Source organism: Arachis hypogaea, chromosome 18 (assembly GCF_003086295.3).
Source record: "Arachis hypogaea cultivar Tifrunner chromosome 18, arahy.Tifrunner.gnm2.J5K5, whole genome shotgun sequence".
NCBI classification, from domain to species: Eukaryota; Viridiplantae; Streptophyta; class Magnoliopsida; order Fabales; family Fabaceae; genus Arachis; species Arachis hypogaea.
The window spans coordinates 33674322-33701490 of NC_092053.1; the positions used below are offsets into that span (position 1 = coordinate 33674322).

The 27169-nt window shown below is 36.9% G+C and overlaps 2 protein-coding genes across 3 annotated transcripts in view; both read left to right on the plus strand.

Moving 5' to 3' along the window:
- Positions 1–27169, plus strand: part of LOC112769897 (probable leucine-rich repeat receptor-like serine/threonine-protein kinase At3g14840) — a 64717-nt gene that overhangs the window by 23009 nt on the left and 14539 nt on the right. The window contains exons 7-19 of the mRNA XM_072224891.1: positions 14981–15052; positions 15159–15230; positions 15320–15391; positions 15488–15559; positions 15676–15747; positions 16092–16163; positions 16899–16961; positions 17131–17187; positions 17286–17324; positions 17463–17509; positions 17651–18033; positions 18126–18321; positions 18760–18891. Coding sequence (XP_072080992.1) covers positions 14981–15052; positions 15159–15230; positions 15320–15391; positions 15488–15559; positions 15676–15747; positions 16092–16163; positions 16899–16961; positions 17131–17187; positions 17286–17324; positions 17463–17509; positions 17651–18033; positions 18126–18321; positions 18760–18891 — 1349 coding nt within the window. The remainder of the gene's footprint in view (positions 1–14980; positions 15053–15158; positions 15231–15319; positions 15392–15487; positions 15560–15675; positions 15748–16091; positions 16164–16898; positions 16962–17130; positions 17188–17285; positions 17325–17462; positions 17510–17650; positions 18034–18125; positions 18322–18759; positions 18892–27169) is intronic.
- LOC140181738 (uncharacterized) lies at positions 22245–26142 on the plus strand. Of its 2 annotated transcripts, XM_072226286.1 has the most exons (4): positions 22245–22380; positions 22472–22521; positions 22615–22743; positions 24918–26142. In XM_072226286.1, exon 4 carries the CDS (start codon positions 24925–24927, stop codon positions 25987–25989), a length of 1065 nt encoding a protein of 354 aa, XP_072082387.1. In that variant the 5' UTR covers positions 22245–22380; positions 22472–22521; positions 22615–22743; positions 24918–24924; the 3' UTR covers positions 25990–26142. The 2 variants fall into 2 exon arrangements, 1 of the variants encoding a protein (XP_072082387.1); XR_011876867.1 differs by lacking the exons at positions 22245–22380; positions 22472–22521; positions 24918–26142 and adding an exon at positions 24183–24477 and having other exon boundaries at positions 22611–22743.

The window sequence follows — 27169 nt, forward strand, 5'->3', positions numbered from 1 at the left end:
CTAAAGGAAAACAACCCACTCCAAGAGGAGCAAGGGCGTGATTTAAAGGAACTGAAGCGCCAGAAATTCTCTCTTGAAGGACCAAGCACCTCACAGACTAGAGGAACATCCACTTCCCAAACCTCAAGGTTGTTGAGTTCTAATCTTAGCCTTAACTCTGTGATAACTGTTCTTATTTTAATTTTACCTTAGGAGTCATATAGTAGTAATTAGTATCTATTTTGATTTTATCTCCAATTAAGCTATAGTTTATTTTTCTCATCATCAGCAAACATGAATAAAGTAGTAGATCTTTTGAATAAGAAGCAATAAAATTTCGAGTTTTAATAAGAGAAATTCTAATTAGTTAAATGTGGTGGCAATGCTTTCTGTCTTCTGAATGAATGCTTGAACAGTGCATATATCTTTTGAATTTGTTGTTTAAGACTGTTAAATATGTTGGCTCTTGAAAGAATGATGAACATGAGACATGTTATTGAGAATCTGAAAAATCATAAAAATGATTCTTGAAGCAAGAAAAAGCAGCAAAGAACAAAGCTTGCAGAAAAAAAAAAAGCCAAAGCCCTTAAAACCAAAAGGCAAGGGTAATAAAAAGGATCCCAAGGCTTTGAGCATCAGTGGATAGGAGGGCCAAAAAGGAAAAAAATCCTGGCCTAAGCGGCTAAATCAAGCTGTCCCTAACCATGTGCTTGTGGCGTGAAGGTGTCAAGTAAAAACTTGAGACTGAGCGGTTAAAGTCAAGGTCCAAAGCAAAAAGAAGAGTGTGCTTAAGAACTCTGGACACCTCTAATTGGGGACTTTAGCAAAGCTGAGTCACAATCTAAAAGGTTCACCCAATTAAGTGTCTGTGGCTTTTATGTATCCGGTGGTAATACTGGAAAACAAAGTGCTTAGGGCCACGGCCAAGACTCATAAAATAGCTGTGTTCAAGAATCATCATACTGAAATAGGATACTCAATAACACTATCTGAATTCTAAGTTCCTATAGATGCCAATCACTCTGAGCTTCAATGGATAAAGTGAGATGCCAAAACTGTTCGGAAGCAAAAAGCTACTAGCCCCGCTCATCTAATTAGAATCTGAGCTTCATGCAAAAAAAAAAAAAAAAAAAACTCTGAGATATTATTGCTTCTCAACTTATTAGTCTTCTATTTTATTTGTCTAAGTTGCTTGAGGACAAGCAACAGTTTAAGTTTGGTGTTGTGATGAGCGGATATTTTATACGCTTTTTGGGGATAATTTCATATAGTTTAGAGTATGTTTTAGTTAGTTTTTAGTTTATTTCCATTAGTTTTTAGGAAAAATTCATATTTCTGGACTTTACTATGAGTCGTGTGTTTTTCTGTAATTTCAGGTATTTTTCTGGCTGAAATTGAAGGAGCTGAGCAAAAATCTGATTCAGGCTAAAAAAGGACTGCTGATGCTGTTGGATTCTGACCTCCCTGCACTCGAAGTGGATTTGCTGGAGCTACAGAACTCGAAATGGAGTGCTTCCAATTGCGTTGGAAAGTAGACATCCAGGGCTTTCCAGCAATATATAATAGTCCATACTTTGCACAAGAATAGATGACGTAAACCGGCGTTCAACGCCAGTCCTCTGCCCAATTCTGGCGTCCAGCGCCAGAAAAGGATAAAAAACTGGAGTTGAACGCCCAAACTGGCACAAAAACTGGCGTTCAACTCCACAAATGGCCTCTGCACGTGAATTGCTTAAGTCTCAGCCCCAGCACACACCAAGTGGGCCCCAGCACACAGAAGTGGGCCCCAGAAGTGAATTTCTGCATCATCCATCATAGTTTATCCAATTTTTGTAAACCTAGGCTACTAGTTTAGTATTTAAACAACTTTTAGAGATTGATTTTGTATCTCATGACATTTCAGATCTAAACTTTGTATTCTCTGACGGCATGAGTCTCTAAACCCCATTGTTGGGGGTGAGGAGCTCTGCTGTGTCTCGATGAATTAATGCAAGTATTTCTGTTTTCCATTCAAACACGCTTGTTCCTATCTAAGATGTTCATTCACGCTTAACTGTGATGGAGGTGATGAGCTGTGACACTCATCACCTTCCTCAAATCATGAACGTGTGCCTGACAACCACCTCCGTTCTATATACGATTGAATGAGTATCTCTTAGATTCCTTAATCAGAATCTCCGTGGTATAAGCTAGAACTGATGGCAGCATTCATGAGAATCCGGAAAGTCTAAACCTTGTCTATGGTATTCCGAGTAGGATTCAAGGATTGAATGACTGTGACGAGCTTCAAACTCTTGAAGGCTGGGCGTTAGTGACAGACGCAAAAGGATAGTAAATCCTATTCCAACCGGATCGAGAACCAACCGGTGATTAGCCGTGCTGTGACAGAGCGCGTGAGCGTAGTTTTCACTGGGAGGACGGAAGGTAGCCATTGACAACGGTGATCCACCAACACACAGCTTGCCATAGGAGGGCATGCGTGCGTGAATCAGAAGACAGAGGAAAGCAGAGATTCAGAAGACAAAGCATCTCCAAAACTCCAACATATTCTCCATTACTGCACAACAAGTAATCTTTAATTTATGTTCTCTTGGTTATTCACAATTCAACTGATAAACATAATTGACTTCCTGACTAAGATTTACAAGATAACCATAGATTGCTTCAAACCAACAATCTCCGTGGGATTCGACCCTTACTCACGTGAGGTATTACTTGGACGACCCAATGCACTTGCTGGTTAGTGGTACCCTTACTCAAACGCCTGCAGGCATGCTGTGTCAAACACAAATGGCGTGTCAGCAGCTAGCAGATTGCTTAGAGGTTTTGCGATTTTTGAAAAATCCTTTATAAACCTCCTATAGAATCCTGCATGCCCCAGAAAGCTTCTGATTGCCTTAACATTGGCAGGTGGTGGTAATTTTTCAATTACCTTTATTTTTGCTTGATCCACCTCTATTCCCTTGTTTGAGATTTTATGCCCAAGAACAATTCCTTCAGTCACCATGAAGTGACACTTTTCCCAGTTTAAAACTAGGTTGGTCTCTTGGCATCTTTTCAGAACAAGTTTCAGGTGATCAAGACAGGAGCTGAATGAGTCTCCATATACTGAGAAGTCATCCATGAAGACTTCCAGAAATTTTTCTACCATATCAGAGAAAATAGAGCGCATGCATCTCTGGAAGGTTGCAGGCGCATTACATAGCCCAAATGGCATCCTTCTATAAGCAAACACTCCAAAGGGACATGTGAATGCTATTTTCTCTTGATCCTGGGGATCTACTGCAATCTGGTTATAGCCTGAGTAGCCATCCAAAAAGCAGTAATAATCATGACCTGCTAGTCTTTCCAGCATCTGGTCTATGAATGGTAAAGGAAAATGATCCTTTCTGGTGGCTGTATTGAGCCTTCTGTAGTCAATACACATGTGCCACCCCGTAACTGTTCTTGTAGGAACCAGTTCATTTTTTTCATTATGAATCACTGTCATGCCTCCCTTTTTTGGGACGACTTGAACAGGGCTCACCCAGGGGCTATCAGAAATAGGATAAATAATCCCAGCCTCTAGTAACTTGGTGACCTCTTTCTGCACCACTTCCTTCATGGCTGGATTTAGCCGCCTCTGTGGTTGAACCACTGGTTTGGCATTATCCTCCAATAGGATTTTGTGCATGCATCTGGCTGGGCTTATGCCCTTAAGGTCACCTATGGACCACCCAAGAGCTGTCTTGTGTGTCTTTAGCACTTGAATAAGTGCTTCCTCTTCCTGTGAATTTAGAGCAGAGCTTATGATCACTGGAAAAGTGTCACCTTCTCCCAGAAATGCATATTTCAAGGATGGTGGTAGTGGCTTGAGCTCGGGTTTAGGAGGTTTTTCCTCTTTCAGAAGAAAGTTCAGCGGCTCTTTCATGTCCCCTGAATCCTCCAAATCAGGCTGAACATCTTTAAAGATGTCTTCCAACTCTGATTCGAGACTCTCAGCCATGTTGATCTCTTCTACCAAAGAGTCAATAAGATCAACTTTCATGCAGTCTGTTGGTGTGTCTGGATGCTGCATGGCTTTGACAGCGTTCAACTTGAACTCATCATCATTGACTCTCAGGGTTATTTCCCCCTGTTGGACGTCAATGAGGGATCGTCCAGTTGCTAGGAAGGGTCTTCCTAGAATGAGAGTATCACTCTTGTGCTCCTCCATTTCCAGCACAACAAAGTCAGTGGGAAAGGCGAATGGCCCAACTCTGACAATCATGTCTTCAAGCACGCCTGATGGGTATTTAGTAGAACCATCAGCAAGTTGGAGACATATCCGGGTTGGTTTAACTTCTTCAGTTAAGCCAAGCTTTCTGATAGTGAATGCAGGTATTAGGTTGATGCTTGCCCCAATATCGCATAAAGCTGTCTTGGTGCAATTACCTTCTAATATGCATGGTATCAGAAAACTCCCAGGGTCTTTAAGCTTTTCAGGAAAGCTTTTCAGAATGACTGCACTGCATTCTTCAGTGAGGAGAAATCTTTCTGTTTCTCTCCAATCCTTTTTATGACTCAAGATCTCTTTCATGAACTTGGCATAAGAAGGTATTTGCTCAAGTGCTTCGGCAAATGGAATCTTTATTTCAAGAGTCCTGAGATAATCTGCAAAGCGAGCAAATTGCTTATCCTGCTCCTCTTTCCGGAGTTTTTGAGGATAAGGTATCTTGGCTTTATATTCTTCAACCTTAGTTGCTGCAGGTTTATCGCCTACAGAAGTGGTTGAAGAAGCCTTTTTAGAGGGGTTGTTATCAGCATTTGTGTGTGTCTGATCCCTCACTGGCAATTGAGTGCCAGAGTTAGAAACTGGAGCAACGTTAGACGCCAACTCCTTGTCTGTTCCTGGCGTCTGAACGCCAAAATTGTGCCCATTTTGGGCATTCAGCACCAGATCTTGCCCAAGTTGGGCGTTCAACACCAGTTTTGCCTTGTTTCTGGCGTTGAACGCCAGTTTTGGGCATGGTCTGGGCGTTCAGTGCCAGCCTTCCACCAATTTTTTGGCGTTTTAGTGCCAGAATTATTTTTCCCTGGGCTCTTACTGTCCTCAGGTGAATTTTGGGTGGTTTGCTCATTTCTTAGCTTTTTGCTGCCTTGAGGTGGGGTATTTAATGTTTTCCCACTTCTTAGTTGAACTGCTTGGCATTCTTCTGCTATTTGCTTTGACAGCTGCTGCTTTGTTTGCTTAAACTGTTTGTCCATATGTATATTAGCCATCCTTTTCTCTTGTAACCTTTCTTTGAATTCGGCTAACTGCTTTGTTAGAAAGTCCAATTGCTGATTGAATTCAGCAGCTTGTTTTACAGGACTGAGTTCAGCAGTTGCTGTCTTAACCTCTTCTTTCATGGAAGGGTCACTGCTTAGGTACAGATGCTGATTCCTGGCAACTGTATCAATGAGCTCTTGAGCCTCTTCAATTGTCTTTCTCATGTGGATAGATCCACCAGCTGAGTAATCAAGAGACATCTGAGCTCCTTCTGCAAGCCCATAATAGAAGATGTCTAACTGAACCCACTCTGAAAACATTTCAGAGGGGCATTTTCGTAGCATCTCTCTGTATCTTTCCCAGGCATCATAAAGATATTCATTATCTCCTTGTTTAAAGCCTTGGATGTCCAGCCTTAGCTGTGTCATCCGTTTTGGGGGAAAGTACTGATTCAGGAATTTTTCTGTCAGCTGTTTCCATGTCTTTATGCTGGCCTTAGGTTGGTTATTCAACCACCTCTTAGCTTGATCTTTTACAGCAAATGGAAACAGTAATAGTCTGTAGACATCCTGATCTATTTCTTTATCATGTACTGTGTCAGCAATCTGTAGAAACTGTGCCAGAAACTCTGTAGGTTCTTCCTGTGGAAGACCGGAATACTGGCAACTTTGCTGCACCATGATAATGAGCTGAGGATTCAACTCAAAGCTACTGACTCCAATGGAGGGTATGCAGATGCTACTCCCATATGAAGCAGTAGAGGGGTTAGAATATGACCCCAGAGTCCTCCTGGACTGTTCATTTCCGCTTAGATCCATGATGGAGAAAGGGAGATGATGTAAAATAGAGAAAATATTTTTATTTATTTAATTTATTTATTTATTTCAAAAACAAAATAAATTAAAATAAAATAAATAAAAATGGGTGAAGATTTTCGAAAAAATGAGGAGAGAGAAAGTGGTTAGGAAGTTTTGAAAAGGATATGATGATTTTTGAAAAAGGTTTTAAAATTTAAAAAAAAAATCTGAATTTTAAAGGAAATTTTCGAAAAATTGCTTAAAAATGGAGAGAAAAAATATTTTTGAATTTAAAGAGGAGAGAGAAAAACAATAAGATAGCACAAGATTTAAAATTTTTAGATCTGATGCTCCTTGTTTTCAAAAATTTTTAAGGGAAAAACACTAAGGAACACCAAACTTAAAAATTTTAAGATCAAGACACAAGGAAAACTCAAGAACACTTTGAAGACTCACAAGAACACAAGAACATGAAGGAAGAACACCAAACTTAAAATTTTTTTTAGAAAACCAAAATAAATTTTCGAAAAAATTTTTTTTTTTGAAAAATCAACAAGAAAACACCAAACTTAAAGTTTGGCACAAAATTTAATAGAGAAAATATTATTTATGAAAAAGATTTTAAAAAGAGTGTACCCAACTGCCACGGGCTTAGACTAATGATCTAGCCAACTGGGCAGTAAATGTAACACTTGTTTTAAAGAAGGATATTTTTAACCAAGAACAATAATAAGAGACTCTAAACCAAAAAGAAAAATTTTCCTAATCTAAGCAACAAAATAATCCGTCAGTTGTTCAAACACGAACAATCCCCGGCAACGGCGCCAAAAACTTGGTGCACGAATTGTGAATCACACTTTTCACAACTCGTACCATTGACTAGTAAGTGCACTGGGTCGTCCAAGTAATACCTCACGTGAGTAAGGGTCGAATCCCACGGAGATTGTTGGTTTGAAGCAATCTATGGTTATCTTGTAAATCTTAGTCAGGAAGTCAATTATGTTTATCAGTTGAATTGCGAATAACCAAGAGAGCATAAATTAAAGGTTACTTGTTGTGCAGTAATGGAGAATATGTTGGAGTTTTGGAGATGCTTTGTCTTCTGAATCTCTGCTTTCCTCTGTCTTCTTGTTCACGTACGCACGTCCTCTTATGGCAAGCTGTGTGTTGGTGGATCACCGTTGTCAATGGCTACCTTCCATCCTTCCAGTGAAAACTACGCTCACGCGCTCTGTCACAGCACGGCTAATCACCGGTTGGTTCTCGATCCGGTTGGAATAGGATTTACTATCCTTTTGCGTCTGTCACTAACGCCCAGCCTTCAGGAGTTTAAAGCTCGTCACAGTCATTCAATCATTGAATCCTACTCGAAATACCACAGACAAGGTTTAGACTTTCTGGATTCTCATGAATGCCGCCATCAGTTCTAGCTTATACCACGGAGATTCTGATTAAGGAATCTAAGAGATACTCATTCAATCGTATATAGAACGGAGGTGGTTGTCAGGCACACGTTCATGATTTGAGGAAGGTGATGAGTGTCACAAATCATCACCTCCATCACAGTTAAGCGCGAATGAACATCTTAGATAGGAACAAGCGTGTTCAAATGGAAAACAGAAATACTTGCATTAATTCATTGAGACACAGCAGAGCTCCTCACCCCCAACAATGGGGTTTAGAGACTCATGCCGTCAGAGAATATAAGGGTTTGATCTAAAATGTCATCCGGTACAAAATAAGTCTCTAAAAGTTGTTTAAATACTAAACTAGTAGCCTAGGTTTACAACAAATGAGTAAACTATGATGGATGATGCAGAGGCCCACTTCTGGGGCCCACTTGGTGTGTGCTGGGGCTGAGAATTAAGCAATCCACGTGCAGAGGCCATTTGTGGAGTTGAACGGCAGTTTTTGTGCCAGTTTGGGCGTTCAACTCCAGCTTTTGATCCTTTTCTGGCGCTGGACGCCAGAATTGGGTAGAGAACTGGCGTTGAACGCCAGTTTATGTCATCTATTCTTATGCAAAGTATGGACTATTATATATTGCTGGAAAGCCCTGGATGTCTACTTTCCAACGCAATTGGAAGCATGCTATTTCGAGTTCTGTAGCTCCAGAAAATCCACTTTGAGTTCAGGGAGGTCAGAATCCAACAGCATCAGCAGTCCTTTTTCAGCCTGAATCAGATTTTTGCTCAGCTCCCTCAATTTCAGCCAAAAAAATACCTGAAATTATAGAAAAACACACAACTCATAGTAAAGTCCAGAAATATGAATTTTTCCTAAAAACTAATAAAAATAGACTAAAAACTAACTAAAACATACTCAAAACTATATGAAATTATCCCCAAAAAGCGTATAAAATATCCGCTCATCAAACGGCTGGTCCGCTAAACTCGCAACCTGTGGCGTCACCGGAGTGGTCGGAGTGGAGGGAGAGGAGCCAGAAGTCCCTGGAATACTGGAAGAAACCCTCCCTCTACCCCGACCACGGCTACGACTACGACCAGCAGTTTGATCCGCAACACCTCTATGTGTCGACATGTCTGCAAATATCAAATTATCAAACAATTTCAGCAACAATTTCTCAGCAAAATAGTCATCAACGCAGCAATTAACACAATTAAACAATTCCAAACATTTTAACAATTCAGAACTTAATGTGTATTGAATCTAATCTAACTTAATCAACGTGGTTAAACAATTCCAATTTAATTTATTTTTCCTTCACGAAAAACAGAATCCGCCGTAATTAAAAAACCTTACGAATTCAACGTGGTTACTGCCCGTAAATCTGACGGTAAATCCGTCGCTACTCTATGACGCTAAATCCGACGGTAAATCCAATGGTACTCAGCATTTTTAATTTCTTGTAGCGAATTGAGAGATGTTATGATTTGAGAATGTTAGAAGCATTCTTGGCATCAATTTTTTTTGTAGAATTTCAATTCGAATATTGGAGAACTAAACAATGTGATTAACATGAAAATTGTATAAATCGAAAAAATAACTATTTGTACCCATGAACTTTGCAAATGCTAACAAAAGTACCCATCAGATAAAAAAACTAAGGTTGTACCCATGAAAGATAGGTTCAATGTGACAAATATACTCAAATCCTAATTTTTTGTTTACTTTTTAATAAAATTTCCATATTAATCTCACCCTTTTATCTTCAATTTCAACTTCACCACCATATCTTCTTCTCCAAATTCCAAATTTTCACATTCCTCCATAACATAACCTTCATAACCTCCATAGACATATAGTTCATGGATCTACCAATGCAAAGTAACCACACCCTTTATCTTCAATCTCAATTTCACCACCATCTCTTCTTTCCAAATTCACCTCCTGAGCATGGCATCCCTGAGCATGTGAGGTGCAAGAAAACGAAGACAGAAGAGAGACGAAGCCTTAGAGACCGTGAACGACAATCATTCCGTTGTTGAAAAGATTTGGCTACCTAATCTCTACGCCACCGATGAAAACCTTCGAGGCAGTGCCGTTCAATTGGATTGAATCGGAAGTCACAGTGATGCAGCGTCTAGGGCTCAAGGTTTCAATCATGGTACCGAAAGTGAGTTTATGAAAGTAATTGATCACAACTAGAAAATGGATAAATACAGACAGATTTAGTCTTTATTATAGACGAATTTTTGGTTACCGACGAAATTACCGACGGATTTTGTCCCTCTGTAAAAGCCCCGTCGGAAATTATTTACCGACAGATTTTTTTCCGTCGGAAAATTACAGACGGATTGTTACTAGTTACCGACGGATTTTTCCTCTGTAAATTCTCCCTCCATTTCCTGAAGGCGACAAACTTACAGACGAATTTTCTGTCTGTAATTACAGATAGATTTTCAAACGGATTTTTTGTCTGTAATTACAGGCAGATTTTCAGACGAATTTTCCGTCTGTAATTACAGACGGATTTTCCGTCTGTAATTACAGACGGATTTTTCGACAGATTTTCTGTCTGTAATTTAATCTTTGGAAAATCATTATTACAGACAGAAAATCCGTCTGTAAGGTAAAATAGAATTTTTTTTACTTTTTCTAATTACAAAATAAACTTGTTTTCATACAAAATAAATATAAATTTAATACAAATTTTTATCTAATTTATATTCGAATATTTACAATATTTCAAAAAATAAACAAATTCATCGTATTAAAAATAAACAATATTTACAATAAATTATTCAATATGAATTGAAGATACAGCTGAAGTGATTTCATTTGTTCTAGGGTCAGCACTTTCTAAAGAAACGCCATAAGGATCTTCTTTAACCAGAAGGGCAAGAACATTGAGTGAGCTCCATATTTTTGTCACATTGCTGCTTGAATCTCCCAAAGTAACAGCAAAGACAGCATCAAATCCTCCTGCTCCTGGAACTCCAGCCAACAACACTCCTTCCAAGTTCAGTGTAGCATCTAAAAGTTTCGTTTGTGATTCTGGTTCAATCTGCATGAATTGCAAGGAAAGAGTAGTGATATTCTACCAGCAGATATTTATAATCAACATCATTCAAGTAGAAGAAGCCTGATAATAAGTGCCAAATCAATGAAAGGAACTTACAGGAACACCTGTAGCCTCACCCATTAGGCGCATATGATATCTAATCCCAAGCATAGCTTCTTTGCACCTAGCAATGCTTTAATAACTGCTTCCTTGTTAGGTTCAGAAGCTTGCTCTATCCACTGTGAGAATTGCATTTTCAACATCAACACAAGAAGAAAAGCAAGAACATGAGAGCCTGAAGTGTAGTCTCAAGAACATGATATCACATATGTGCATTAGAAATTCAGTTACACCACTTGAAACTGAAAACCAGGCAAACAGTAAAGTTGGATATATAATCTCTTTCAATGGTAGAAGCAATGGTACTCTAACCTGGCACATAAAATAGATATAGTAAACAAAAGCTATAACTTTACCTATTATGACTTAGAATTCAAAGCAGGTTAATAAAAAAAATGTGGAATCAATGGACCATAACTTCATTAGAAGGCAATGATTGTTACCCTACAAAATCCCACTTTTGTACTAATTCTTGCAAAATATAACTTCCTAGTACACTTTCATAATAGGCAAGTTCATTGTCGATTCTTTAAGGACTCAAATAAGTTTATTTGTGAATTTGGTTAAGAATATAAGGACTTGCTAACCAGGCATTTGAGATAGATGCATTAAGAATTCCATTTGGAGCTGTTCCTAACACAGTTTCTTCCAATTCTTCCACGGAAGGCCGTTAGAAACAGGCACTTAACATGCACTAATGACATTGCGTTTAGATTCTCTTTTTAAGATAGTAAACATATTAATTCGTTTATTTCATTTACATAAACAAAATTCTTGACAAAGTTATGCTTAACCCAAAAAAAAAAAAAGAAAAAGGAAAGAAAGGAGCATGATAAGGCCCTCAGAGACATTGCGTCGAACACATGATAGACGTGAATATATTATAATATTATCTCCAACATAAACATGAAAGTTAACACCATCAAAATAAGTAGAAGCCATGCAGGTGCACACATTACAACTAACAAGTATTTATTTGAAAGAATGATATATCGATCACAAACAGTAAACAGGAAAAGATGGAGATTTTGAAGCACAATGAAGCAGGACCACCACAAATGTACAAATTTCATCATCTACCATTTATACACCACAATGAAATCTAACCAGAGAAGATTTTAATCGCTGCACTTCCTGAAGACAAAAATCATTCAAAATTAAATTGAAACAGGGAGTGAATAAATAAATAAATACATAAGTCGTCTTGAAAGAAAAGCTAGGGTTCGAAGAGACAGACAAGTTTACAAAGTGAGAGTAAGATTGATAATGTTGTTGCTAGGGTTTGTTGGTTTGTTAGTGTGTAATGGTTTCGATTCCTGAAGCCATACCTGAACAGCACAGGAACTATGATTTCAAATGAGAAGAATTCAAAAATTGAAAGCCATGCAAAATCATACCTGAACCGGTGGATGAGGATGACCAGCGAATGGCAGTTGCTGTCAGTGATGAGATCGTGGATGGAGCGATGGAGAAAGCGGCAGCGGTGAAAGAAGCTCCTGTGATGGAGAGAACGTGGACGGAGAGAGGAAGAAGCTCTGAGAGAATAGGATCTGAGAGGATGGGTTCTGAGAGGATAGGAAGAAGCTCCTATGAAGGAGAGTGTGGAGTGTGAATGCATCGCGAGAGGATAGGATGTGAGTTAGGTTAACTTAATATTTTCGAGGGAAACTGTAATAATTTAATAAAACACATCGTTTTGTCTATTTAATTACAGACGGAAAATCCGTCTGTAATTATTTCTTACGAAAAAAATTAATTTTTCTGACGGAATTATCGACGGATTCTCTTTTCCGTCTGTAATTTATGCTAATTCATTTTTTTTATTTTCCGACAAAAAATTCCTCTGAAATTCCGTCTATATTTCCGTGGGATAAAATCCGTCAGAAATATCCGTCTGTAATAACTACTTTTCTAGTAGTGGATGGTGAACAGGCCTGGAACTATGTGCTCATGGAATAGGCTGAGAACGGACCAAGAGAAGCATGTACGAAGAGCAAAGATAGTGGAAGGACCAATCTAGGCGATGCAAGCAGTGGTGGTAGTATCGGAGATCGACGGCGCTGCCGTTACTAGCTCATGAAAACCGAGATGTGAGAGGATCGGAGGCAGCAACACTGTGTGAGGGAAGAACGATGGAAGATAGAGGAGCTTCCACTATCATGCAATGAGAGAGAGAGAGAGAGAGAGAGAGAGAGAGAGAGAGAGAGAGAGAGAGAGAGAGAGAGAGGGGTGCTGGAAAGTTTGGAATTTGAGAAAGAAGAGATGGTGGTAATGTTGAAGTTGAAGATAAGGGTAAGGATAATTTGAAAATTTTATTAAAAGTCAACAAAAGATTTAGGATTATGATACTTTTGTCATATGGAACCTATCTTTTATAGATACAACCTTAATTTCCTTATTTGATGAATACTTTTATCTATCAGTGTTTGCAAAATTCATGAAAACAAATAGTTATTTTCCTATATAAATCAAATTCTTTTTTCTAATGACTTCAAGATTGTTTCAATCTAATCATTATAACTTTATGTGATGCATATTATCTTAGTTAATATTCTGTATTTCAACACAAAATTCAAACAAAATATGTTACAAACACGATGAATATCAAAACTTATTTATCAAATATTGCAACTAGAGAACAAAATACAAACCAATAAATAAAATTGCATAAAAAAGAGAGAATTTGACTCAAATATAGTAAAGTGTAATTATAACTCTACAATTTTGATTTTATTAAGAATTAACTTTCACAACAAAAAATAATAAAAAATACTTGAGAGACATAAGAATTTATTGTTTTTAGCTAACAGTTAGCTATCAAATTTAAAAATATGGGTTAAAATATATTTAGATTATTAGACAAAAAAATTAGATTAATAGATAAAAATAATTAATTCTGATGGCTCCTTGCTATTTCTCAAAAGGAAAAGTATAAGGAACCAAAAGCTTATCAGCCAAAAACTAAACAAAACTACATTAATTTATATTAATAATTAATTAATTTTAAATTTTTTAAATTCAAAATTTAAAAATTTTTAAATTGATTAAGTAAACCTAATTAAAACCTATAAAAACCTTCCTCTTCTCTCTCATATTAACCTACCCACCTCTAACAATCACACACACAGACCCCTCTCTCTCACCGTCAGCCCTCTCCGCCTCCCCACCGCGATCCACTCCTCTTCTATCACCGACATCTGGTTCGTCGAATTCGCCACCGTAAGGAGATGTTGTGGAACGTAAGGACTGGATAATCATGGTAGAAGAGTGTGATTTTTAGATATATCATAGGACGTGGCATGGATACTATCGATGGTTATTGCTGAAGGGAGGCTGTGGCGTTCAAGGTTTTATGTGAAGCATTACATGTTTGGTGATAAGTAGAATGTAATGCGACTTCAAGTGAGAAGGGGCTGGAATCCGTGTGTACTGGGTTTTGTTTTTATTAGGGTCTAGGGATAGTTATTATATTAGTAGTTAAAGGGTATAGATGTTGACAGTGATGTGGGAGGTTGTATTCATATTTCTTTTGGTTCTTTATGTTCTTCTAGGAGTTTCTTGACTATTATGATCTAGTTCTCTTCTATTGAATGTGTTCTTTTGTGTTTGGACACACTCTTTTCTGAGATTTCATCACATTGTATGAAGAGATTCTAATTTGTACGTAATTGTTTTTGGATATTAGGTGCTGTTTTGATAAACTACATACTTGATCTTAGCTAAAAGAAGTCCTTGAATAATTATAGAAATATAAAAAAAAAATTAATTTAATATGAAAAAAAAAATCATAATACTTAACAAAAGAAACATCTAATTATATTTTAACAAAAATAATTAAATATCTATAAAATTTAAAAAAAATATAAAATTCTTAAAAAAATAGAGACATTCACATTTATAATACAAAAAAATTCGAAAAATATATAAAAGAACATCCATTTAATATGAAAAAGAAACATTCTGGCACTTAGTAGAAGAAACATCCATATATATTAACTCGTAGAGATTTTGAATTCATCCAAAGGTATTTGGCTGGATTTTAGCTGATATGCTTTTGGTTCCTAGCTTTACTCTTCTCAAAAATATAATACTATATAAGAGCACAATTAACACACAATATTACATAAAACCTCTAAAATTAGAGGGAGGTAAAACCATGGCCATTGTCAAAAGACAACTACTTGCATGTACAACAAATCGCTCTCAAACAACTCATTGACTCCAATATAATCTTGGCCACTCTCACTCATTATATTGTTAATTCTTCTCATGCGAAACTTACAATATATATCCTATATATATGTGTATGTTAATTGAAATCAGACTAATTGATTTTCTTGATTGATGTTGATGACTGATGCTCCTCTCTTTTGTTGAATATATATATAGGATACTTTCCTCCAACAATTTTACGGGAGAGCTACCTGCAACACTTGCCAAGCTCACTAACTTGCAGGATATGTAAGCTTCGATTTTTTTTTTTCTTTATTAAACTAATTAATAAATAATCACAAATGGAAAAGTGGAAGAACATTATTGATTCTCTTTTTTTCCTTAAATTATGCAGTCGACTTGGGGACAATCAATTCTCTGGAAAGATTCCTGATTTTATTGAAAGCTGGACAAATCTCAAAGCATTGTGTGAACCTTTTAAATTTTTTATTTTTTCAATAACGTTTCTATTAGTCTTCAATTACAAATAATAGTTTGTTCTATTCTTTTTTATAGAAATATTATAGGGAGTGGACTAAGTGGACCAATTCCTTCTGGTATTTCAAAATTGAGAAACTTAACTGACTTGTAAGTATGTGTTAATTTTTTTTTGATAGGTTCTTTTTTTTTATAGGAATTATGTGTTAATTAATTAGCATTGGTTCTAATTAATTTTATATGCAGGAGAATAAGTGATCTGAGTGGATCTGAAATTTCAAGTTTTCCGGATCTTAGTAATAAGTCGATGAAGTATCTGTGAGTTGATACATTTGACTCTTTCAAAAATGGAAATTAAAAATAATGGAAAAAAAGAAATTGAAAAAAGAAAAGTTGTTCACAACATCATGATTGAGTATTTGATTATTTCCCAGGATTCTAAGGAACTGCAACATTCATGGAACACTAAAGGATTACCTCTCAACAACAGAAATATCACAAATCTTGTAATTGCATTTAATTTGAAGCTTTTAATTCTATTTGAGGAATTAATTCTTTATTAGATATAGCATTACGTAGAAATGTATGCTTATAATTACAACAATATATATATATATATATATATATAAAAGATCTGACACACTACTAATTTATTCTTGGCTCTTGTCTAATTAAAATGATATTAAATAATTTACTATTAATTTTTATCACAAATTGGTACAATTACATCAGTATGCTTTAAGATGGTAAGAACTATTAATGTTTACTTTTGGTGAATTTTTTTTTTTGGTCATGGTGGTAATCTTTAATATAGTAGCATTTAACACATTTTTTATTATTCATTTTTCAGAGACCTCAGCTTTAACAAATTGACTGGACCAATTCCACCTTCCTATAAGGAGCTTATAAAAGTGAATTACATGTAATAATTAAAATTATCATGCTTGATACTTGGAGATAGTATAAATGCTAATTTGGAGCATACTTTTATAAATTATAATGATAGATCAATTGGCTTAACATCTATTCTGAAAAAAAATCACCCTGTATACATTTAGAATATAATGGATGTACCTTAACCATGGTTCCATTGTAATTTTACTATGAAGAAATTAAAGGACAAATAAATTAGTTGGAATTTGGATATAGGTAGTATTTCTAATAGCAATTATACTAAGTATACACCAAAATCAGTTAATAGTATAAAATATAAATACAAAATTGAATTAAATTGTTAGTGTACAAATAATTTTTTCATTCTAATAATTGTATCTATTTATTGAAATATAAAATATATATTAAAAATGAATTAAACTGTTAGTGTATGTATAAATAACACTTTTGTTCTAATAATTGTATGTCTATTTTGTTAGAAATATAATTATTTATCAATCAACTTAAATTTTTAGTAGAAATGATTTTATAACATAATATGCAAAAATTCACTCAAAAAAAATACTCTTATTTTAGAAGTATATTAAAAATATAATCATTATATGTCGTTTCTTGTCAAATTAAACTTTAGAAAAAGTGATTTCATTACATATTCATATATAATAATTTATTTTTATATAGTATCCATTAGATTCAATTGAAATTTGCATAATGTAGACTCTTTTATGTTGATCATCTATCTTCTTCATGTCTTGCAATGTAGATTCTTAACTGGAAATCTTCTCAACGGATCAGTGCCTTCATGGAAGAGTGATGCTACCAGCTTGTAATAACTTCTTTATCAAATGCTACTTTTTATTGGTTGGATTAATTAAACACAGTGCATATTATATGTCATTTTTTTCTTCACTTTATAATTATCATTTTAGTTTGCTTCTTCAATGATTGCTACAGTGTGTGTTTGATGAGAAACTCATTATATGCCTTGTATGTAGAGATCTTTCATATAACAACTTCAACAAAGATAATCAGCAGTGTCAATATGGAAAAGTGTAAGTATTATTTCTGTACTTGTAGTTGTAGTTATTGAATATTAAGATTCTATTTAAGTACTAATTTAGTGATAAGCTTCTCTTACTTCGTGCCATAGGAACTTGTTTGCTGCTAGCTCTCCGACAATTAACAATTCGTAAGTTTTGAATTCTGAAAATAGTTGTTCAATTTTATATTTCATTCACATAGCTTGTTACATTAAATATCTCACCCTGATGAGGTTATATTATGCTAATTTAATTTGTCAATTTTTTTGCTTCCGTTATTTTATCAGAGGAATTGTTTCTTGTTTGAGAAGCTCTGTCTCTGGTTGTCCTAAAGGTGAGTTTTCAGGTTATATTATCTAAAATAAAAAGTTAGGCCCTTTGGTATTTCTAAAAAAATAATTAAAATAGCATGAAAAGCAAGAGCTTCTGTCTGTTTTGAAGTAATAATTTTTATCTATTCTGGTTGTTGTGTCAGTCAATTCTATCCACATAAATTGTGGAGGAACATCATCAGTAAAAGTGAAGGGAATCACATATGATGAAGATGGACGTGATGGGACAGCATTGTTCGACAGAGGTCAAAACAAAAACTGGGCAGTTAGCACCACCGGTGACTACATGGATGTAGAAGCAGAGTATTCTACTGCCTCTTTAAATGACACTTCTGCCCTCTCTTCCAATGATGCTTATCACCAACTATACAACGATGCACGAGTTTCTCCTATTTCTCTAACTTACTATGGATTTTGCCTTCATAATGGAAACTACAAAGTCAAGCTCCATTTTGCTGAGATCATGTTCACCAATGATCAAACCTATAAAAGCCTTGGAAGGCGTCTATTTCACATCTACATTCAGGTATATATATTGCTACTTTTTCGAGCGAGAATCTAACTGTATTTGTTCTGTGTTTTTATATCACTTTACTAATGTGATTCATGACTTTGTAGGGAACGTTGGTGGAGAAGGATTTTAATATTGCAAAAGAAGCAGGAGGTGTCGGTAAGGCAATCATAAAAGCTTACACAGCAGCTGTCATTAATAATACCATTGAGATTCGATTTTATTGGGCTGGAAAAGGGACAACCATAATCCCAAAGAAATCAGTGTATGGTCCTCTTATATCAGCCATATCTGTGGAGAATGGTGGGTTATTCTCTTTGGATTTCTTTTTCAATTTTATTATGTTGGTTAGTTTCTTTTAAAAATTAACACATTTAAAGATTATTTATGTTTGGATATACTAGTTTTAATCTATGTTATAGGAGTACATGCCTTTTGGACTAATATGCGCATGGATGGCAACAATATCCGAACTTGCAGATATGCATCCCCGTTTCTATCTGTTCAGAGTGGGTAGTTATCTATCCTAGTGCAGGGCGAATTTTTATTGAGACAAAATCTTGGGTAGGGTCGGATTTAGATAATATTTATCCCTACCTGTCCGGTATATATATAATATATATAAATATATAATTTTAATATATGTAAAATTAGTAAAATAATTAATAATATATAATAATTGTGTAAGGTGAATAATAATTGTCTACTAACAATCAAGCAAACATATACTTCATCGCTTAGAAAATGGAGGTAGCATATCAACAGGGGCTGTGATTGGAATTGTTGCTGCAGTGGTAATTATCATCATCATCTTAGTACTAAGTGTGCTTTGGTGGAAGGGCTACCTAGGAAACAAAAACTCTCCTTCAAGAGGTAATTTTTGTTAAGCCTAGTTTGATTTTGGGTTACACTATGATGACAAACATTCAATTGGGTTGAAAGCCCAATAGTGTTTAATGTGTGCTTTATTATGGCAGGCCCAAGCATACTAGCTTATATTGCAGCAGCCCATCAAAGCAAATAGAAATGCAGCTCACATTGTTCCTTAATGAAGTAACCGAGTCCAACAATTCCTCATAGCACATTCAGTAACATTAAATGATTATGTAAATATTTGCTAAAAGCAATATGAGGACAGCTGTATCATGCAAGGACAAGTGTGGCTCTGAGAAAGCAAGCAAGGACATCACCAAAAGCACTGCTATGGATCGTGGTTATGCAAAACACAAACTTGCATAGAGTAGCAGCAAGGAAATGGAGCAGAATGGAAAAGAGGAACATGCCAAGGAAGAAAGAAACACCAAGGACAGCAGAGGTAGTGGGAGAGCTCCTCGGACAGCAGGGGAGGTGGAGCAAAATGAAGAAAGGACTGCATGTCATCAAGGACCACTCCAACGGGCAGCAAGAAAAAGCAAAGAGGATGAAGCTACAATAAAGCCTAGCTGAAGTTATATAAGAAGACTCATTCCATCATTTCAAGTCAAGAAAAGAGAGCACACACCAATTCAGAGCACCTTCTCTAATATAGAGCTGAAATCTCTTTCTTCTACTCAAGCTTAATTCTAATTTATTGTTATGGCTGTCTTGTGTTATTCTTTGCTTTGAAAAAGGCAATCATGTGAGGATCAAAAGCCAAGAGAGAAAAGACAAGAGTGATGCAGAAATAGCCACTGTTTATTTTTCTGATGTAATTTGGGTTTATGAACTAGGATTAGTTCCCCTTGCCAAGTTGGGTTAGCACTTGATGAGAATTGAATCTGTGTAGATTCCCCTTCCAAGTTGGGATAGCACTTTGGGTTGCTAAGCTTTGGTGAAGAAAGCTTAGGGGTAGATACTAGTTGAATTAGGGAGTAATTCAATAGTATTGGTGTATGTAACCTGAGAATTATAGTGAAAATTCCACCATGGTTTGTGGTGGAGACTGGATGTAGGATTCATGGCACAAAGAATCCGAACCAGGATACATGCTGGCCTCTTTCTCCTCTTCTCTGCACTTTTAATTTTCTGCGTATGAGACTATTTCAAATAATCTCCTGCAACTCGAGCAACAGCAAAAACAGAGTTTGAAACTTAAAGTTTTAAGCTAACTTGATTCAACCCCCCCCTTCTCAAGTTCAACTAGAACCATCAATTGGTATCAAGAGCAAGGTCTCAAGAAGACAAGCTTCACAGCTTGGAGTAAAGATCCATGGCCAACAACATGAATCCCAACATCGTGGCTTTCACTCTCACTGAAGGGCAGTCCAACAACAGACCTCCCTACTTCAATGGCAGCAACTACTCTTACTGGAAAGAGAGAATGAGAATCTTCGTGCAGTCGATCAACTACAACATCTGGAAGATCATTCTCAATGGTCCAGACGTTCCCACCAAATAGAATGCTGATGGAGAAGTTGTGGCAAAGGAGGACAGCGAATGGACAGAAGAAGAAAAGAAGAAGGTTGAACTCAATGCCAAGGCAATCAACCTGATGCACTGTGCAATTAGTTTTGAATAGTTCAGAAAAGTGTCAAGGTGCAAAACGGCTAAAGAAATCTGGGATAAGCTCAGACTCACTCATGAAGGCACTAAGCAAGTGAGGGAGACCAGAATTGACATGCTGATGAAGGAGTATGAAATGTTCAGTATGAAGGAAGATGAGAGCATCGATCAAATGTTCGAAAGGTTCTCAATAATCATCAACAATCTGGACGCCATGGGAAGAAACTACTCTGAAGAAACCTTGGTAAGGAAGATTCTGAGGAGTCTTACCAAGAAATGGGAAGTGAAAAGCACAGCCATCTCTGAAAGGAATGATTTGATCAAAATCACCTATGATGAGCTGAGAGGCAAACTGCTGGCTTATGAAACCACTCACATGTCTCAAGACAAAGATGACAAAAAGAAAAGTATAGCACTAAAATCAAGAATGACAGCCCAAGGAGAAGAATCTGATGACAGTTTCTCAGATGAAGAAATGGTGCTCTTTGCAAGGAAAATGAGAAGACTACTAAGATACAAAAACAAAGGCAAAGGAAGCTCTTCATCCAAAGAGGTCAAGAAAGATCAAGTCAAGTTCACATGCCATCACTGCAAGGAACCTGGTCACTTCAAATCAGATTGCCCTCAACTTAAGAAAGGCGAAAATTTCAAGAAAAACAAAAAGAAGGTGATGATGGCAACATGGGAGGACTTGGAGAACGACACCAGCTCAGAAAGCTCAGATCAGGAAGCTCAACTATGCCTGATGGCAGATCATGATGATGAAGATGAGGTAGATCTCTCTGACTTATCTATTGATGAACTGCACTACATTATCAAAGACATTTCTGTGAGCTCTAAGAAACTCTTGGATAAGTATGCTAAATGTAAGAAAGAAAATGAGACTTTGAGGACAGAAAATGATCTTCTTTTGAAAAAGGTTAAGGCAAATGAAACTGACAATGAAAAGTTTTTAAAAGAAGAAAACATTGTCTTGCAAACTGAATTAGAAAAATTCAAACTCAAGCATGAAGTTTCTGCCTCCACTGATTTGATTTCTGAAAACAAAAGGCTGAATGAACAAATAAAAAGTTTGAATGAAGACTTAGCAAAGTTTGTTCAAGGTTCTCAAAATCTGAACAAACTACTTGCTTGTCAAAGGTTTGGATCTGAAAAATCTGGACTTGGATTCATAGAGGAAAACAAGGCTGTTTTCAAACAAAACTTTAAAAAATCTGAAGCCTCCTCTTCCAAGCTTTTCAAACCTAAAGGATTCAGCAAACCTAAAAAATCAGTAAGCAAGAATCATTGCTACAAGTGCAACAGAAATGGTCATGATCCTCCTCAATGTTTCATCTTTCTTAAGTCTTTTGGTAATGATAGTAAGCTATATAAAGTTGTTCATGATTTTAATGCTCTTGGGCAACCAAGAAGATTTCACATCAAAGGATCCAAATGGATTTGGATACCTAAGGTTAGTTGAAGAACATGCAGGTTGTAAACCCCGGTTAAATTAGTAGATAATTAGTCAATAAATTAATTTTTAATAAGGAAGATTAGAAATGTGAATATTATATTAAATTAGGATAGAGCTCATCGAAACGAGAATTTTGACACCAATTTCGAAGAAATCGGTCCAAAATTAGACCGAACAGGCCGAACCGGTTGAACCGGACCCAAACCGGGCCCAACCGGACCAGCCCTTTAAGTGAACCCACGTTCTTCTTCTCCCCATTTTTGGCAGCGTCGAAGAGCATCAGGGAGAAGAAAGGAAGAACGTCAAAATTGTTACGTTAACTTCCGATCCCCGTAACTTCTCCGTCCGAGCTCCAATCGCCGCACCGTTTGCGGCCACGCGTTCACCGCGTCGAGCTCTACATTTCTACCGGAACAATTTCATAGGTAACTTGCTATTTCACTCTCAGCTTCATCTTCCCCCAATTTTCGAATTTTAAGTGGGAATATTGAATTTCTGTGATTTCTGATGTTTTAGGATTCAATTAGCTTGAGAGAAACGTTCACTCTTGCTTATGTGAAGCTTGGGTAAGATGAGGATACGATAATTCTATTTTAATTTCATTAAATTTGAGCTTTGAGTATTAAATTGGGTATATATGTATTATGAATGTGTATTAGGTTGAAAATAAATAATTGGAGCTTGAAATTGTGAATACTGGAACTTGGAGGAAGCGGATTAGTTGAGTTTTGAGGGGCTGTCTTGGTTTTGAATAAATAGCTTTGGTCGTTACGTGGAAATCGGCTAAGGTATGGTTTAGGTTTCTTGCATTTAATATATAATGTTCTGTGAAAACTTAGGCTAGATGACCATAGGATAAGTTGGAATGCAGGTGTATATTTAATATTTAGTAATTTGTCGATGAATATAATTGGTTGAAGTTTATTGGATAATTAGTTATTAATTTTGGATGTTGAATGTTATTGTTGATGAACATGATTAGTTTGGTGCTTGTTGATTAACTAATGATTTGGTGAATTATTGATTTGAGGTATTTGTGTTAAAAGCCTAGGATTTGTGAACTATGATTCTTAGTTGAATTTTGGTTGTTGGATTTGAATATTGTATGAGTTTAATTGTTGATTTGAAGTAGATTTATTGTGGTGATTGTTATGATGATGAGGAAGGGTATGTTGAATTGAAAAGAAAGCAGGTTTGGACCCGAAAAGGGTGGCAAAGTCCGAGTTTTAGAGGAGATGCTGCCGAAATTTTATAAAAAATCAGAGATTTTATTTAGATGATTATTTAAAAGAGATTTAGATTTAAATGTTATATAGTTTGATTTTGAGTTATTAAGAAAGTGAGTATGTTTTAAGTTTGAAGTTTGATTCTTAGAAAAGAATGAATTATGTTTTGAATTGAAACTATTTATGGACGGAATGGGAGGTGTGATAATGAAGGATAAGGATTGAATATGTTTAATGTATGATGATGAATGAGATGCAATTGAGAATGATGTGGATGTTGAGGAATTATAATTGAATTATTTATATGGCTTATGAATTTGAATAATCTGAGATACGAGATTCCCTGGATTAAGTGCCGTGGCTTGCCACCACGTGTACCAGGTTGAAAACTCGATACTCTGTTGACCCTACGACGTAAGTGTGACCGGGCACTATATAAATTCCCGGGAATGTTACCCCCATTGAGCAATATTGATTATTTGAGAAAAATCTATGCATAGACTCTTGGGGATGCACGTCGGGGGACAGTCTAAGGACAATTCAGACTTGTCGGGTTGGCTGGATAACCGACAGATGAGCCTCATCAGCCATAGGACAGGCATGCATCATATGCATATTACTTGAATTACTTGCTTGTGCTCTAATTGGGTGTGCCTATTTGTATTTGCCATGCTAAATGTGTATTTGTTACCTGCAATAGTTGTAACCTTCTTGTGTTTGCCTTTATCTGTTTATTTGTCTGTGAAAATGCATGATGGAATTGGAGGTATGGAGGAATGGTAGTATAGGACTTAGATTTAAGGTTAAGTTAAGTTAGGATTAAATATTTATAGGAAACCACCTTTTATGGTTTCTGTTTAATACTTTAAGCTCTACAATCTGAGTGTCGGCGTTCTAGGATTGCCTCTGGCATTCCCAGGACCTTATATATTATGTGTGTGGCACCTTTACCATACTGAGAACCTCCGGTTCTCATTCCATACTATGTTGTTATTTTTCAGATGCAGGTCGGGAGCCATCTCGTTAGGCGTCTGGACTCTTAAAGCGGAGGGGTTACTGGATAGTGTTGTTGTATAGTTTTGTTGTACAGTGATGTATATATATGTACTTAGCTTTCTCTCCGCATAACTTGTCCTTTTTGATCCTCTTAGAGGTTTATGGAGAGGCAGGATTGTGTGTATGTACTTTTGGGTTTTGGATATGTATGTATATATGTGTAAATATTCTCCGGCCAGTCTTGACTTCGCAGGCTGAGTTAGGAGCTTGTTATTTTGTATCTTTGGCACTCTATTCCTACTTCTGTTATCTTATGTTTGACAGTTACAGTTTTCTTAGCATGCAAGTTAACTCGTTCCTTGAGCGTTGCGCTTTTATCTCGCGATTTTTATTTTCCCTATCCTTCAAGGCTCCTAGCATATTATAACTCTTCTGCTATTATATGTACTTATTTTATTTTAGAGGTCGTAATACCACATCACCTCTGTTTTACGACTTAAGCGTAAAGCTTTGTGTGGTAGGGTGTTACATTATGGTATCAGAGCAGTTCGTTCCTATAGAGCCTGAAAGACGGACTGATTGTACTTCTGTGCATTCTCTGTATATGTGTTTATGTGCTATTAGGATATCTGATTGATATATATGGCATAAACGTTTGTGAGCATGCATTTGGAACTTAAAGCATTAGACCTGCGATATTGAGACTGATCAACTTAATATCACTTGTTTGGTGTGTATAGGGACCAGATGTCGACTCGCGGACGCGGTCGCGGGCGAGGTAGAGGTAGGACAGGCACCGTTACTCCTGTACCCACAGGGACTGATCCAGTAGACTTTATGGCTGCCTTGGGAAATATGGCTGCAGCTATGCAGGCAACAGCTGAGGCACTGGGTAATCAGATAAATCAGGGTAATCATGGGAACAATAATGATGAGGACGGTCCTATGACACTTGCTACATTTCTGAAAGTTCGCCCTCCAACTTTTAGGGGAACCTCAAATCCCACTGATGCAGATAGTTGGATTCAGGCTATGGAAAGGGCATTACAGGCACAACAGGTTCCTGAAGAGCAATGGGTTGAATTTGGAACTTATCAGTTGCAAGGTGAAGCTCAGTATTGGTGGCAGGGAACACGACGTATCCTGCAGCCTGATGGTGCTGCGATTCCTTGGGAGGTTTTCCGGACAGAGTTCTATAAGAAATACTTTCCTAATTCAGCTAGAAATGCCAAGGAACTTGAATTAATGCAGTTAAAGCAGGGACAAATGACTGTTGCTGAGTATACCAGTAAATTTGAGGAGTTATGTCGCTTTTCTCGTATCTGTCAAGGTGCGCCTGAAGATTTTGCTGAATGGAAGTGTATTAAATATGAGGGAGGTCTTCGGAGCGATATTCTGAGCTTCGTTGCCCCAATGGAGATCAGGGTGTTTTCTGAATTAGTGAATAAGAGTAGGGTGGCTGAGGATTGTGTGAGGAAGGCGGCAGCAGAGAAAGGGAGTTTGAGGATGCCTTTTCAGAGGCCTTCAGGGAGGAACTTTGCTCCGAGAGATAGGAATTTCAAGCGTGGAGGCTTTGTTCCGCAGCAGACTCAGGGTCAGGGTAATTATAGAAGGCCGAATATTACTGCTAATCAAGGAAAAAGGTTTGGGAAGCAGCCACAGCAGGATCTGAATTGTCAGAAGTGTGGAAAATATCATCCTGGAGTTCCGTGTAGATTAGGACTTGGAGTGTGCTATTCCTGTGGACAGCCCGGGCATATATCCAGTAATTGCCCTGAGAAGAAGAAGTATGAGACTGGTAGGGTGCAATAGCCGGGGAGAGTATACACTACTTCTACCATTGGTGCTGAGGGATCTGAGACACTTATTAGAGGTAATTGTGAAATGGCTGGTAAAATCTTAAATGCTTTATTTGATTCAGGAGCAAGTCATTCATTTATTGCATTTGAAAAGGCCCATGAATTAAGATTGAGAATGGTGGTCTTAGGTTATGATTTGAAAGTATATAATGCTACTCATGAAGCTATGGTGACTAGGATAGAATGTCCACAAGTTCCCTTTCGAATACAACAGTGTGAATTTGTGCATGATTTGATTTGTTTGCCTATGACTGGTCTTGATCTCATTTTGGGATTGGATTGGTTATCCAAGAATCATGTTTTACTTGATTGTTCTGAAAAGTCAGTACAGTTTATGCCGGAAGGGTCAGAAGCACCAGTTGTGGTGAATAGTTACTATTTGAATTCTATGATAGTAAACTGTTCTGGAACTGAATGTCAGGGTATTATGTTATTAACTGCGGGAGTATCAGGTGATGATCTGAGTTTAGAGCAAATTCCAGTTGTATGTGAATTTCCAGATGTGTTTCCGGATGATATTAATGAATTCCCACCTAACCGAGAGGTTGAATTTGCAATTGAGTTGGTACCTGGATCCGGTCCAATTTCAATTACTCCTTATAGGATGTCGCCTTTAGAAATGGCTGAACTGAAAGCTCAGTTGGAAGATCTGTTGGGTAAGCATTTTATCCGACCAAGTGTTTCTCCGTGGGGAGCGCCAGTGTTACTTGTAAAGAAGAAGGATGGGAGTATGCGGCTGTGTGTCGATTATCGGCAATTGAATAAGATCACTGTGAAGAATAAATATCTGTTGCCTAGAATCGATGATCTAATGGATCAGCTACAGGGTGCCAGTGTGTTTTTTAAGATTGACCTGCGATCCGGATATCATCAGATAAGGGTTAGAGACGAGGATATTCCGAAAACTGCTTTCAGGACACGTTATGGTCATTATGAGTATACAGTGATGTCTTTTGGGTTAACTAATGCCCCGGCAGTATTTATGGATTATATGAACAGGATTTTTCGACCATATCTGGACAAGTTTGTTATTGTCTTCATTGATGACATTCTTGTTTATTCTAAGACTGAAGAGGAACATGCTGATCACTTGCGGATTGTGCTTCAAATTCTGAGAGATAGGAAGTTATATG

Coding starts and splice junctions, on each gene's coding strand:
- LOC140181738 (XM_072226286.1), top strand. CDS start 24,925: ATGTCGACTCGCGGACGCGGTCGCGGGCGAGGTAGAGGTAGGACAGGC.